A 14,944-nucleotide genomic window follows, 5' to 3' on the forward strand; every position below is an offset into this window, starting at 1 on the left:
TTTTACAGCCAATTTAATTGTATGTGTGGGGTACAGAGATGGGGTAGTCGTTCAAAAACCATATTAACCACTATTACCGCACACAAAGTGAGTCCAAGCAACTTATTATGTGTATTTATAAGCACATTTTTAACTCCTGAACTTATTTGGGCTTGCCATAACAAAAAGGTTGAATACTTATTGACTCAAGACATTTCAGCTTTTCATTTTTATTTTTTTATTTGTATTTTCTAAAAATAACATTCCACTTTGAAATTATGGAATATTGTGTGTAGATTAGTGACACGGAATCTAAATGTAATCCATTTTAAATTCATGCTGTAACACAACAAAATGTGTAAAAAGTCAAGGGGGTTGAATCCACGAGAGTGGCGCCCCTCCTCGGTCGGGCGGCGCTCGGCGGTCGTCGTCGCCGGCCTATTAGCTGCCACCGATCGTTGTTTCTGTGTCGTTTAGTTTTGTCTGTCTGTTCCGCACCTGTTTTGTGTATGTCATTAGTGGCGACTTATTTAATGTGTGTTTTCAGTTGGGATTTTGTGCGGGATTGTTTATTGTCCACGTTGTGTTAGCGTCAATTATACGGGAAGGATTTACCGGGCTGCGCTCCTTGCCTTTGAATTATATTTTTAAGACTTCTTCCGCTGCTTGGTCCTGTGAAGGTGGGTGATTCTGTCACGGTTGGATGGGGCAGGAGCTGCACGCCAGTCAACAGTCGCCAGAGACTGTCCCGAGTTGCCAGACTGCCCAGACTGTCCCGAGTTGCCAGACTGCCCAGACTGTCCCGAGTTGCCAGACTGTCCCGAGTTGCCAGACTGTCCCGAGCTGCCAGACTGCCCAGACTGTCCCGAGTTGCCAGACTGCCCTGAACTGCCGGAGTGGCCAGACTGCCCTGAACTGCCGGAGTGGCCAGACTGCCCTGAACTGCCGGAGTGGCCAGACTGCCCTGAACTGCCGGAGTGGCCAGACTGCCCAGACTGTTCTGTGTTGAGCCTTATGCTTTGCCAGACTGTTTGTTGTTGTTAGTTCGTTCATTTTCTTGGTTTGTTATTTTGGTGTTCATTTTGTACTTATTAAAACGTTGAGATGAGCATAAACATACCTGCTGCGTTTTGGTCCTCCCTCACCGACGACAACCGTGACAAAAATAAAATTATGACTTAGGACTTGTTTCATTGCAGCAAAGACCTGCCGAGGGATTGTGACCTCCAACTCCACCCTGGCCCCACAGCAATCTGAATATCACCAAGGTGACACAGTCACGGTGACCTGCGACCTAGGGAGTGTTCTGAACACAGTGAGTAGGCTACAGTACTCTAAGTTCACAAGAGGCAGTAAAAGGGTTCAGTTAGCTTTCATATTCAACCAAGAGCTTAGTTTGGTGCTGTAGAAGAACTGAAGACCTTTTGACAATTTGAATGTTCTTAAAGACATGACATAATAGATTGTACACTACTAGATACGTGTGTTTTCTCTTCAAAGGGTGACAAAGAGTATGAGTCGACATGCCAGAGGACAGGCGAGTGGAGTCCTGTGCACCGCTGTGAACGTGAGTGAGACGAGACCATCTCTACAATTGTATTTCACACGATTAATATAGCCAGCGATTAACACTCTTGATAGGTGTAACGCAAAATGTTCTGGTGTAGAAAAATAGCAAAAGTTACGTATGGATATAGGTATGAGGTATAGGTATGAGGTATAGGTATGGATATAGGTATGAGGTATAGGTATGAGGTATAGGTATGAGGTATAGGTATGGATATAGGTATGAGGTATAGGTATGAGGTATAGGTATGGATATAGGTATGAGGTATAGGTATGGATATAGGTATGAGGTATAGGTATGGATATAGGTATGAGGTATAGGTATGGATATAGGTATGAGGTATAGGTATGGATATAGGTATGAGGTATAGGTATGGATATAGGTATGAGGTATAGGTATGGATATAGGTATGAGGTATAGGTATGGATATAGGTATGAGGTATAGGTATGGTATAGGTATGAGGTATAGGTATGGTATAGTATGAGGTATAGGTATGGATATAGGTATGAGGTATAGGTATGGATATAGGTATGAGGTATAGGTATGGATATAGGTATGAGGTATAGGTATGGATATAGGTATGAGGTATAGGTATGGATATAGGTATGAGGTATAGGTATGAGGTATAGGTATGGATATAGGTATGAGGTATAGGTATGGATATAGGTATGAGGTATAGGTATGGATATAGGTATGAGGTATGAGGTATGGATATAGGTATGAGGTATAGGTATGGATATAGGTATGAGGTATAGGTATAGGTATAGGTATAGGTGATATAGGTTATGAGGTATAGGTATGGATATAGGTATGAGGTATAGGTATGGATATAGGTATGAGGTATAGGTATGGATATAGGTATGAGGTATAGGTATGGATATAGGTATGAGGTATAGGTATGGATATAGGTATGAGGTATAGGTATGAGGTATAGGTATGGATATAGGTATGAGGTATAGGTATGGATATAGGTATGAGGTATAGGTATGGATATAGGTATGAGGTATAGGTATGGATATAGGTATGAGGTATAGGTATGGATATAGGTATGAGGTATAGGTATGGATATAGGTATGAGGTATAGGTATGGATATAGGTATGAGGTATAGGTATGGATATAGGTATGAGGTATAGGTATGGATATAGGTATGAGGTATAGGTATGGATATAGGTATGGATATAGGTATGAGGTATGAGGTATAGGTATGGATATAGGTATGAGGTATAGGTATGGATATAGGTATCATTCTGGAATTAAGGGGACATTTGGGCATGGGATTTTTTTCAAGCTTTCCTTTTGTGAAGGGCAGCCAGGAACTAGTTATGTAGAACTTTGTCTCCGCTCTGCATTTAAGCAGCCCTTCACAGCTGATTCTGACTGGGCCAAAGAAATTACAAAGCGATAGGTATGTTTCAGTGGAGGCTGCTGAGGGGAGGACGGCTCATAATAATGGTTGGAATGGAGCAAATGGAATGACATCAAACACATGGAAACCATGCAAACCATATGTTTGATGTATTTGATACCATTCCATTTATTCCGCTTCAGCCATTACCACGAGCCTGTCCTCCCAAATAGCCGTGGATATGCGGCCATTCTCCGGGATTGAGAAGAATAGGGGGTTTCATCACCTTGAGAAAGTGCTCAAGCCTCATAACAAACTTTGCCATTTCAGCAAACAGGTGGTACACGCTCTATATAAGCAAGCTAAAGCTGAAGTTGGCAATGAATTGGCCAATGCATCCTGTGTTGCACCTACTACAGATGGATGGACCACCAGGGCTACTTATGACATGTTCAAAACAACGGGGAACTGGGAAATCTCCAACTTCCAACTCGAAAAAAAAACAAGCTCTGACAGAAAAATCCAACCTGAAGTTCAGTGACGTCATGATTTGACCTTGGTTTTTTTTCTTCAGTTGTCTTGAAAGCACCAAGAGAGCGACTTAATGGTGACAGCCCATCACATTATCTCGGAGTGGGTGACTTAATGGTGACAGCCCATCACATTATCTCGGAGTGGGTGACTTAATGGTGACAGCCCATCACATTATCTCGGAGTGGGTGACTTAATGGTGACAGCCCATCACATTATCTCGGAGTGGGTGACTTAATGGTGACAGCCCATCACATTATCTCGGAGTGGGTGACTTAATGGTGACAGCCCATCACATTATCTCGGAGTGGGTGACTTAATGGTGACAGCCCATCACATTATCTCGGAGTGGGTGACTTAATGGTGACAGCCCATCACATTATCTCAGAGTGGGTGACTTAATGGTGACAGCCCATCACATTATCTGGAGTGGGTGACTTAATGGTGACAGCCCATCACATTATCTCGGAGTGGGTGACTTAATGGTGACAGCCCATCACATTATCTCGGAGTGGGAAATGAGAAGTGCTACAGACGCCCCCATTTTGAGAGTCACACAAGTGTGCATAAGAAAGCATTATAGCATAGGCCTACAGTGGTTGAAAATGTACCCAATTGTCATACTTGAGCAAAAGTAAAGATACCTTAATTGAAAATGACTCAAGTATAAGTCAAAGTCACCAATTATATACTACTTGAGTAAAAGTCTAAAAGTATTTGGTTTTAAATATACTTAAGTGTCAAAAGTAAATGTAATTGCTAAAATATATTTCGTATCAAAAGTAAAAGTAAAAATATAAATAATTTTAAATTCCTTATATTAAGCAAACCAGAAGGCACGATTTTCTTGTTTTTTTAAAATTCACGGATAGTCAGAGGCACACTCCAACAGTCAGACATAATTTACAAACAAAGCATATTGCACCTTATTTTAGTGTTGTTGTTGAGCAATCGTGTTTTCATTTAAGAAAATACAAAGTGTTCTCATCAGGCATTATATGACTTATGGTCATATATGGAATCAGGAATACTAACACTTTGTATTTTCTTAAATAAACAATAATTTACTACAGTAACTGTTGTAATTGAATTATTCCGCTGTAGCGAAACCGAACCGTGACCTCAAAGCCGCAATACCTACCGAACCCGTTTGACTCATTCTAAATAAGATGATCTAAATGTCACACCCTGACCGTAGAGATCCTTATTATTCTCTATGTTTGGTTAGGTCAGGGTGTGACTCGGGTGGGGAAGTCTATGTTTTCTGTTTCTTTGTTTTTGGGCCAGTGTGGTTCCCAATCAGAGGCAGCTGTCTATCGTTGTCTCTGATTGGGAATCATACTGAGGCAGCCTGTTTTTCACCTGTGTTTGTGGGAGGTTATTTTCTGTTTAGCATTCTGAGCATGACAGAACTGTGCGCGTTCGTTTTTTGCCGTTTGTTATTTTGTTTGAGTGCTTCTTGAAATAAAGTATCATGAACACTTACCACGCTGCGCCTTGGTCCACTCCTCCTTCTTACGACGAGCGTTACACTAAAATTGTCAATGACTGAGATAATACGTAATTATGATAACCAGGTCTATTTAACCTGAATCGATAATTAGTCATGTTAGCTAGCTAGCTTTTTACTCACCGTCTGTCAAAAGTAATTCCACTGAGCACAGCTTCAACAATCCTCATTCACGAGCTTACGGGATCACTTTGATCTTTTAGATTTGGCGGGAGAATTAACCCACCCACTGAGTCATATCATATCTCAATAACCCAGCATCAATAACCTAGCTCTTTTTAAAGAAAACAACCAAACTAAGTGACCCAATGCCTGCAACCCAGCAGTTGGGTCATCCAAACAACCCAGCATTTTTATTATAGTGATTTTCAAGGTGGTAAAACACACATTACACTAGTAAAAAAAACATATTTTACTAGCCTTCTTTGTTTTATTTATCTATACAATATATGAAAATACTTTTGTTCACTGTTTAGCATTAAAGAAAGAATAGATAGATATCTCTGGATACCCAAAACATGTCACTACACCTCTACATCACCAGTGACACAAGCCAATTCGTTAGGCCACAGTAGTTTCTAAAATGCAGACACATATTTTGTAGTATAAGGACTTTTTAAATAACAAAGTCAAAGGACAGCATTTACCACTGCAATTCAAGAACGAATAAATACCATCCATGTTGATCATCCTTATGAACATTCTTGCTGATCTTGCTTTGATTAATAATACCCTGGGCCTCGTTTCCCAGTTGCGATGTAAAGTAAGCATTACGATGATCGTACCAGTTACATCATTATTTACGAGCTAACTTTGTAAGAGTGTTTCCCAAACAAGCACGTAGAGAGAACGTTCGCTAAGGGACAGGTCGAAATTTACTTGGGGGAGGGGTGGTCCAGTACCTAGCCTAAACATCTTGATTCTATGTGTAGCGGAGATATTCTGTGAATAAATTGACTCGGAAGGTTAAAAAATGGATGGCACTTTGGCTGCTCTACAAGTGGTCTGGATCACTTGGTGCAATGGCTTTTAAGAACAACGTTATTAATGAAGGTTCTGGGAAACAGATCAGCTACTACAGATACATCTTACGATGGTTCTAACAATGATCGTAACGCTATGAAGGCTCTGGGAAACGAGGCCCAGGACTGTTGCATTTTCATAAAGTTATTTTTCTTTTAAAGCAATTTGTTTTGGAATTTGTGTCAGAAACGTTGGTTTGCTCTGTATGTCTGGTTCACTCTAGCTGTGGATTGTGGAGATCCAGACACTTCTAGTGATGAGGCCCTTCAACTGGTGGACAAGGATCCAAGCACTCTGTTTCGTGACAAGGTCCAGTTCAAGTGTGAATCCAAATACTACACACTGGAGGGAGAAGGTTAGTCCGTACAGTCTTATTTACCTACAACTGCAGCTGTTATCTTTTTTCTTTCACTTTTTATGTAAATCTCCTCCTTTCTTCCATCCCTCCTTCCCTGATCATTTCTATACAGTATCTTCAGTATACCTGCCCTATGTTTTCTGAGCCCGCTCCACATGCCATCACTATCTACCCTACCTGTGCTCTTACCTCCCTTCTGTTCCTTCAGAGAAGTACATCTGTGATGCCAGTGGTACGTGGACATCGGTCAAGGGCCAAGAAAAGTTACCAAAGTGCATCGAAGGTATGCCTCGCTATCATTTATCAGGTGTACGCAGTGTTGTGGAGTAATGAACTATATGTAGTTCAACAAGTAATTTAACTACATTTTGCAGTAGCTTGGTGGTAGTTTAACTAAATTCAAATCTTGATAGTGTTTACAGTAGTTCATTACTTTTTTTTACCATGTAGCTGTGTAGCTTACTGGAAATACACACTACTTTTTTAGTAAGAAACATTTTTAGACCTGCCTAACTCTCACTTGAAACTTGTGTTTAATAGGCTTAATTACACATTCTGTTAACATGACTCCAGAGTAAGTTTTTCTTGCAATTTGTAGTTTATGACATTTCACATTTAGTTATGATCATTTTCCACTAAGTTGTTTTTATGTAGTGAACTACTTTTCAAAGTAACTTTAGTTTAGTAAACTAAGGGTAACTTTAGTGTAGCTTACCTTCTTCCAGTGAGAAGTAATTCGTAGCTTGGTAAACTATATTTTCACAGTAGCTTCTCTAACACTGGGTGTATGACAGTACAGTATCACTGGTGTTACACTATCAATGATCCAGTGTATTGTTCTGGATTGTCTCTCTTCTAGTGTGTGGGAAGACAGAAACAGATATTTCCAGCTTTGAAAGAATTTTGGGGGGCAGTAATGCGAAGATGGGAGAGATACCCTGGCAGCTTCTCACTAAACAGCCCAAAAGAGGAGGAGCATCCCTGATCAATGACCGGTGGGCCATCACAGCAGCTCATGTAGTGGATGGCTACGAAGAAAGCACGCTTACATTTTTCGGGGGGCTGATAGATGGGATAAAAGCAAAAGAAACGGATCCTGACGTGGCTGTCATGGTAACAGAGAAGATTATCATTCACCCTGACTACATTAAGGGCATAGCTGGTGATAAACGCACTAACTACGACAACGACATAGCTCTCATCAGAATGTCTTCCAGGGTGAAGTTAGGGCCCAATGTTCTCCCCATATGCCTGCCTGAGGCTGATGGAAGATTCAAAGTGGGTCAACAAGGCACTGTTTCAGGGTGGGGTGGGGCAGAGAATAATGATGAATCCAAAATGAGGGAAAAAAGCCGCTTCTTGCTTTACACATCTGTGGGAAGATACCCCCAAAGTATGTGTGAGGATACACCTGTGTTGCCTATTAACAAGCCAATGGTTTTCACTGAGAACATGTTCTGTGCAGGGGGTGATGGGACAGATAGCTGCAAGGGGGATAGTGGGGGTCCATTATTTCTCCCTATGCTGGGATCAGGGAACAAGGACAACAGAGGGCCATATCATCTGAGAGGCATTGTGTCCTGGGGTTCCCATTGTGAACTGGGAAAGGATTCTAAAAAAGGTTACTATACCAAAGTGGAGAATTACTTAGACTGGATCAAGATGACCATAGAGAGAGAAGATCAGGGTTAAAAACAGTTAAGAAGACTAAGAATAGTAAAGCATACTAGTCAACTCTTAACCTCCATAATCATAAGTGTATGTTAATTATTTCCAGTACTTTTACTTTTTATAAAACCAGTCTGGTTCTATAAATGACTTGTGTTCTTTTAGTTCAGTGTTAAATGTAACTTCAGTATACAGGCAATACCACCCTGTCATGTCTGAATAAAATCTCTACTCTGTGGCAAAATCACAAAACATATTGCCGTGCCTTTTATTCATGGTTGTGAATAATGCTTCACAATGTAACCCTGATTGACAAACCCAAATAAAAATATGATTTATAAAACTCGTCTGAATGTTTGTCTTCAATCAAACTCTCAATTAAACGTTGATAACCTATTTTCTCTCCTCCTCCCCCATTTCTACTGTGCCTCTACGTCTGCATTGCTCACTCTCTGTGGTTTTAGGCTCCGTTTCTGTATTTGTATTTGTATTTGCAGTGGCGACCCGTCATTCAGGGCTGTTTTGAGCCCTTCCTGTCTAGCTTTTTTTGGTAGCCTGTTTTCAAATCAAATCAAATGTTATTAGTCACATGCGCCAAATGCAACAGGTGTAGACCTTACAGTGAAATGCTAACTTACAAGCCCCTAACCAACAGTGCCGTTTCAAAAAATACGGATAAGAATAAGAGATAAAAGTAACAAGTAATTAAAGAGCAGCAGTAAAAAAATAACAATATACTGTATACAGGGGGGTGCCGGTACAGAGTCAATGTGTGGGGGCACCAGTTAGTTGAGGTAGTATGTACATGTAGGTAATAGCCTTTAACTCAGTGCAGATTCTGCCTGTAATCCATGACTTCTGGTTGGAGTATGTACGTACGGTCACTGTGGGGACAATGTCATCGATGCACTTATTGATGAAGCCAATGACAGATCTGGTGTACTCGTCAATGCCATTGGAGGAATCCTGGAACATATTCCAGTCTATGCTAGCAAAACAGTCCTGTAGCTTAGCATCTGCTTCATCTGACCACTTTTTTTTATTGATCTAGTCATTGGTGCTTCTTGCTTTAATTTTTGCTTGTAAGCAGGAATCAGGAGTATGGAATTATGGTCAGATTAGCCAAAAGGAGGGTGAGGGAGAGCTTTGGTTGCATCTCTGTGTGTGAAGTATAGGTGGTCTTGAGTTATTTTCCCTCTAGATGCACATTTAACATGCTGATAGAAATTTGGTAAAACCGATTTAAGTTTCTCTGCATTAAAGGCCCCAGCTACTAGGAGCGCCGCATCTGGGTGAGCATGTTCTTGTTTGCTTATGGCAGAATACAGCTCATTCAATGCTATCTTAGTGCCAGCCTCTGACTGTGGTGGTATGTAAACAGCTACAAAGAATACAGATGAAAACTCTTTCGGTAGGTAGTGTGGTCTGCAGCTTATCATGAGAAACTCTACCTCAGGCGGGTAATAGCTCGAGACTTCCTTAGATATCGTGCACCAGCTGTTGTTTACAAAAATACATAGACCGCCGCCCTTTGTCCTACCATTTTAGTTATTTAGCAGACGCTCTTATCCAGAGCGACTTATATTAGTGAATACATACATTTCATACATTTATTATTATTTATTTTTTCCCATACTGGTCCCCCATGGGAATCGAACCCACAACCCTGGTGTTGCAAACACCATGCTCTACCAACTGAGCCACACGGAACCTACCAGACGCCACTGTTCTATCCTGCCAGTACATCGTATAACCAGCCAGCTGTATGTTGATATTGTCGTCGTTCAGCCACGACTCCGTGAAGCATAAGATGTTACAGTTTTTAATGTCCTGTTGGTAGTTTAATCATCCCAGTAACTCGTCCATTTTTTTGTCCAAAGATTGCATGTTTGCTAGCAGAATTGAGGGAAGTGGGGGTTTATTCGATAGCCTCCGACTTCTCAGAAGGCAGCCCGCTCTCCGGCCTCTCTTTCTCCACCTCCTCTTCACGCAGATCACTGGGGTTGGGACCTGTTCCCGAGGGAGCTGTATATCCTCCGCCTCGGGCTCGTCAGAGTCGTGAAAGAAGAAAAAGGATTCTGCTAGTCCGTGGTGAGTAATCGCAGTCCTGATGTCTAGAAGTTATTTTCGATCATAAGAGATGGTAACGGCAACATTATGTACAAAAAGAGTAAAAAACATGTTACAAACAACGCAGATAAACAAACAAAAAAACACAATCGGTTGGGGGCACGTAAAACGTCTGCCTTCTTCACTGGCACCATCTATTTTATTATTTTGGCATTAAGACGTGTCACATATCAGTTTCTAAACAATGTAAAAATAAGAATAATTGAGTTAATAAAGCTGCATACAAACATGGTCTGTTTTTTGCTTTCTTGAGTAAGGCAGCTCCAAAATGCAGGTGTTTCAGCCTAACACAGTGCTTTCTGTGGTGGTGAGGCAGCCAGCGGAAAATACGATGGGTTGGTAATGTTCTCTAGTTGCGCCGTGATTGGCTCAGTATTGTGTCACTCATGGGGACACTATGTAACCGCAAAATCTACATGGAGATCTTGAAAATTCAAGCCCCTTGGGTGCTGCCATAGAGTTACATTAGAAGTGCCCAGCCAAGAAGGCTCAAGGTCAATGGCCAAAGATAAAATGACGTCAAATCACGATATATCTACCGTAGCTTTGATTGGACTGATGATGTCATCATTCTTTCAAAATCTTAGCTTGCAAGCTAGACAAGCAGTCATCATCATGAATCATGTCGACAATCTACTGGCAAATCCTTTTCAATCCTTGTCATATGAAGATAAATTATAGATAAAACGTATCGGTGCTCATCGGCCATTGGACATAAACATTACACAATAAGTTGGAAATTGCAAATTCAACAATGAGTGGTTTGGAAGGAATCAATCAATCAATCAATCAAATGTATTTATAAAGCCCTTTTTACATCAGCCGATGTCACAAAGTGCTATACAGAAACGCAGCCTAAAACACCAAACAGCAAGCAATGCAGATGTCGAAGCACAGTGGCTAGAAAAAACTCCCTGGAAAGGCAGTGATAAGGGAATTTATATGCTTAAAGGTAATGACTAAACAATTCCACCCTGAAATGTAATTATGACATTGTGTAACATATATAATGAATAAAAGTGATAAACTTAAGTCCAATAAGGTTTGGTCGAGACCAGTAAGGGAGAGAAATGTGTGTGTGTGTCTTAAGAAAACACAGAGAACAATTCAACTATTCATGACCTGACCTGGTTAGAACTGTGAGAAACTTACGGCAGGAAAGGGAGTCGCGTCAAGGTCCCTCTAAACTCGGGGGGATGGAACTGCCAGCTTGGTAGTGATAAACAGTGGTGAGAACTATGGAGAAGGATACATCCTACCTACTGTTCGTGTGTATGTCTGTGCGTAGGCTATCTACTGTTTTTATCTACTGTTTGTGTGTAGGTATGTGCGTAAGTAGGGAGTTATAAAATGACATGTCCTTTGTATTTGGACTTTAGAACGTTCTCGTGAATTAACTGTACGAACCTTTTGATTAAGCTGAGTCTTTGCCAAATTATTATTAAACCCAGGGTCTTACAAACCTCGGGACTTAGTCAAAGCTTTAATAATTGTTAGTTATTATCATTGGGATTGAAAATTCTTGTGACAGGCAGGAACCTAGGAATAAATCTAGAGAGGAACCAGGCTCTGAGGGGTGGCCAGTCCTCTTCTGGCTGTGCTGGGTTGAGATTATAACAGTACATGGCCAAGATGTTCATAGATGACCAGCAGGGTCAAATAATAATAATAATCACAGTGGTTGTAGATTGTGCAACAGGTTGAAACTGGAACAGCAGCACGACCAGGTGGACTGGGGACAGCAAGGAGTCATCAGGCCAGGTTGTCCTGAGGCGTGATCCCAGGGCTCAGGTTCTCCGGGAGGGGAGGGAGAGGGAGAGGGGGAGAGAGAGAATTAGAGAAAGCATACTTAAATTCACGCAGGACAACGGATAACAACGGATTGTTCCTGTTCCCAAGAAAGCTAAGGTAACTGAGCTAAATGACTACCGCTCTGTAGCACTCACTTCCGTCATCATGAAGTGCTTTGAGAGACTACTCAAGGACCATATCACCTCCACCCTACCTGACACACTAGACCCACTCCAATTTGCTTACCGCCACAATAGGTCCACAGACGACGCATTCGCCATCACACTGCACACTGCCCATCTGGACAAGAGGAATACCTATGTAAGAATGCTGTTCATCGATTACAGCTCAGCATTTAACACCATAGTACCCTCCAAACTCGCCATTAAGCTTGAGATCCTGGGTCTCGACCCCGCCCTGTGCAACTGGGTCCTGGACTTCCTGATGGGCCGCCCCCAGGTGGTGAAGGTAGGTAACAACATCTCCACCCCGCTGATCCTCAATACTGGGTCCCCACAAGGGTGCGTTCTCAGCCCTCTCCTGTACTCCCTGTTCACCCATGACTGCGTGGCCATGCACGCCTCCAACTCAATCATCAAGTTTGCAAACGACACTACAGTGGTAGGCTTGATTACCAACAACGACGAGACGGCCTACAGGGAGGAGGTGAGGGCCCTCGGAGTGTGGTGTCAGGAAAATAACCTCACACTCAATGTCAACAAAACAAAGGAGATGATTGTGGACTTCAGGAAACAGCAGAGGGAGCAGCCCCTATCTACATTGACAGGACAGTAGTGGAGAGGGTGGAGAGTTTTAAGTTCCTCGGCGCACACATCACGGACAAACTGAAATGGTCCACCCACACAGACAGCGTGGTGAAGAAGGCGCAGCAGCGCCTCTTCAACCTCAGGAGGCTGAAGAAATTCGGCTTGTCACCAAAAACACTCACAAACGTTTACAGATGCACAATCAAGAGCATCCTGTCGGGCTGTATCACCGCCTGGTATGGCAGCTGCTCCGCTCATAACCGGAAGGCTCTCCAGAGGGTAGTGAGGTCTGCACAACGCATCACCGGGGGCAAACTACCTGCCCTCCAGGACACCTACACCACCCGATGTCACAGGAAGGCCAAAAAGATCATCAAGGACAACAACCACCCGAGCCACTGCCTGTTCACCCCGCTATCATCCAGAAGGCAAGGTCAGTACAGGTGCATCAAAGCAGGGACCGAGAGACTGAAAAACAGCTTCTATCTCAAGGCCATCAGACTGTTAAATAGCCATCACTAACATTGAGTGGCTGCTGCCAACATACTGACTCAACTCCACCCACTTTAATAATGGAAACATTTATGTAATCAATTTATCACTAGCCACTTTATATGATATAATGTTTACTTACCCTACATTACTCATCTCATATGTATATACTGTACGCTATACCATCTACTGCATCTTGCCATCTTGATGTAATGTATCACCAGCCACTTTAAACAATGTCACTTCATATAATGTTTTCATACCCTGCATTGCTCATCTCATATGTATATACTGTACTCTATACCATCTACTGCATCTTGCCTACGCCGTTCGGCCATCACTCATTCATATATTTTTATGTACATATTCGTATTCATTCCTTTACGCTTGTGTGTATAAGGTAGTTGTTGGGAAATTGTTAGGTTATATTACTTGTTAGATATTACTGCATGGTCGGAACTAGAAGCACAAGCATTTCGCTACACTTGCATTAACACCTGCTAACCATGTGTATGTGACAAATAAATTTGATTTGATAAGACAGGAGAAATACTCCAAACATAACATACTGACCCTAGCCCCCCGACACATAAACTATTGCAGCATAAATACTGGAGGCTGAGACAGGAGGGGTCAGGAGACACTGTGGCCCTGTCCGACGATACCCCCGGACAGGGCCAACCAGGCAGGATATAACCCCACCCACTTTGCCAAAGCACGGCCCCCACACCACTAGAGGGATATCTTCAACCACCAACTTACTACCCTGAGACAAGGCTGAGTTATACTCAGCCCACGAAGATCTCCCCCACAGCACGAACCCGAGGGTGGCGCGAAATCCCAACAGGAAGATCACGTCAGTGACTCAACCCACTCAAGTGACGCACCACTCCGATGGAAAAGCACCAGTAAGCCAGTGACTCAGCCCCCATAATAGGGTTAGAGGCAGAGAATCTCGGTGGAGAGAGGGGAACCGGCCAGGCACAGACAGCAAGGGCGGCTCATTGCTCCAGTGCCTTTCCGTTCACCTTCAAACCCCTGGGCCAGACTACACTCAATCATATGACCAACAAGAGAACAGTTTTCAATAAAGACTTAAAGGTTGAGACCGAGTCTGCATCTCTCACATGGATAGGCAGAACATTCCACAAATATTGAGCTCTATAGGAGAAAGCCCTGCCTCCAGCTGTTTGCTTAGAAATTCTAGGGACAATAGGGAGGCCTGTGTCTTGTGACCGTAACATTCATGTAGGTATGTATGGCAGGACCAAATCGGAGCGATAGGTAGTAGCAGGTCCATGCAAAGCTTTGTAAGTTAGCAGTAAAACCTTGAAATCAGCCCTAGCCTTAACAGGAAGTCAGTGTAGAGGGGCTAGCACGGGAGTAATATAATCACATTTTTTGGTTCTAGTCAAGATTCTAGCAGCCGTGTTTAGCACTAACTGAAGTTTATTTAGTGCTTTATCCAGGTAGCCAGAAAGTAGAGCATTGAGGTAGTCTAATCTAGAAGTGACAAAAGAATGCATTAACCTTTCTGCATAATTTCTGGACAGAAAGTTTCTGATTTTGCAATGTTATGAAGATGGAAAAAAGCTGTCCTTGAAATAGTCTTGATATGTTAGTCAAAAGAGAGATCAGGGTCCAGAGTAACGACGAGGTCCTTCACATTTTAATTTGAGACGACTGTACAACCATGAAGATGAATTGTTTCTTGGGACTAGAACTAGCATCACTGTTTTGTCCGAGTTTAAAACAAAAAGATTTGCCGCCATCCACTTCCT

At 42.3% G+C, this 14,944-nt stretch overlaps 1 protein-coding gene across 1 annotated transcript in view; it reads left to right on the plus strand.

Moving 5' to 3' along the window:
* The window catches only part of LOC115165969 (complement C1s-B subcomponent), a 40,295-nt gene that overhangs the window by 5,537 nt on the left and 19,814 nt on the right, over window positions 1–14,944 (plus strand). Inside the window, exons 7-11 of the mRNA XM_029719534.1 lie at window positions 1,179–1,294; window positions 1,480–1,546; window positions 6,181–6,312; window positions 6,524–6,598; window positions 7,175–8,004. Coding sequence (XP_029575394.1) covers window positions 1,179–1,294; window positions 1,480–1,546; window positions 6,181–6,312; window positions 6,524–6,598; window positions 7,175–8,004 — 1,220 coding nt within the window. The remainder of the gene's footprint in view (window positions 1–1,178; window positions 1,295–1,479; window positions 1,547–6,180; window positions 6,313–6,523; window positions 6,599–7,174; window positions 8,005–14,944) is intronic.

Source organism: Salmo trutta, chromosome 3 (assembly GCF_901001165.1).
Source record: "Salmo trutta chromosome 3, fSalTru1.1, whole genome shotgun sequence".
NCBI classification, from domain to species: Eukaryota; Metazoa; Chordata; class Actinopteri; order Salmoniformes; family Salmonidae; genus Salmo; species Salmo trutta.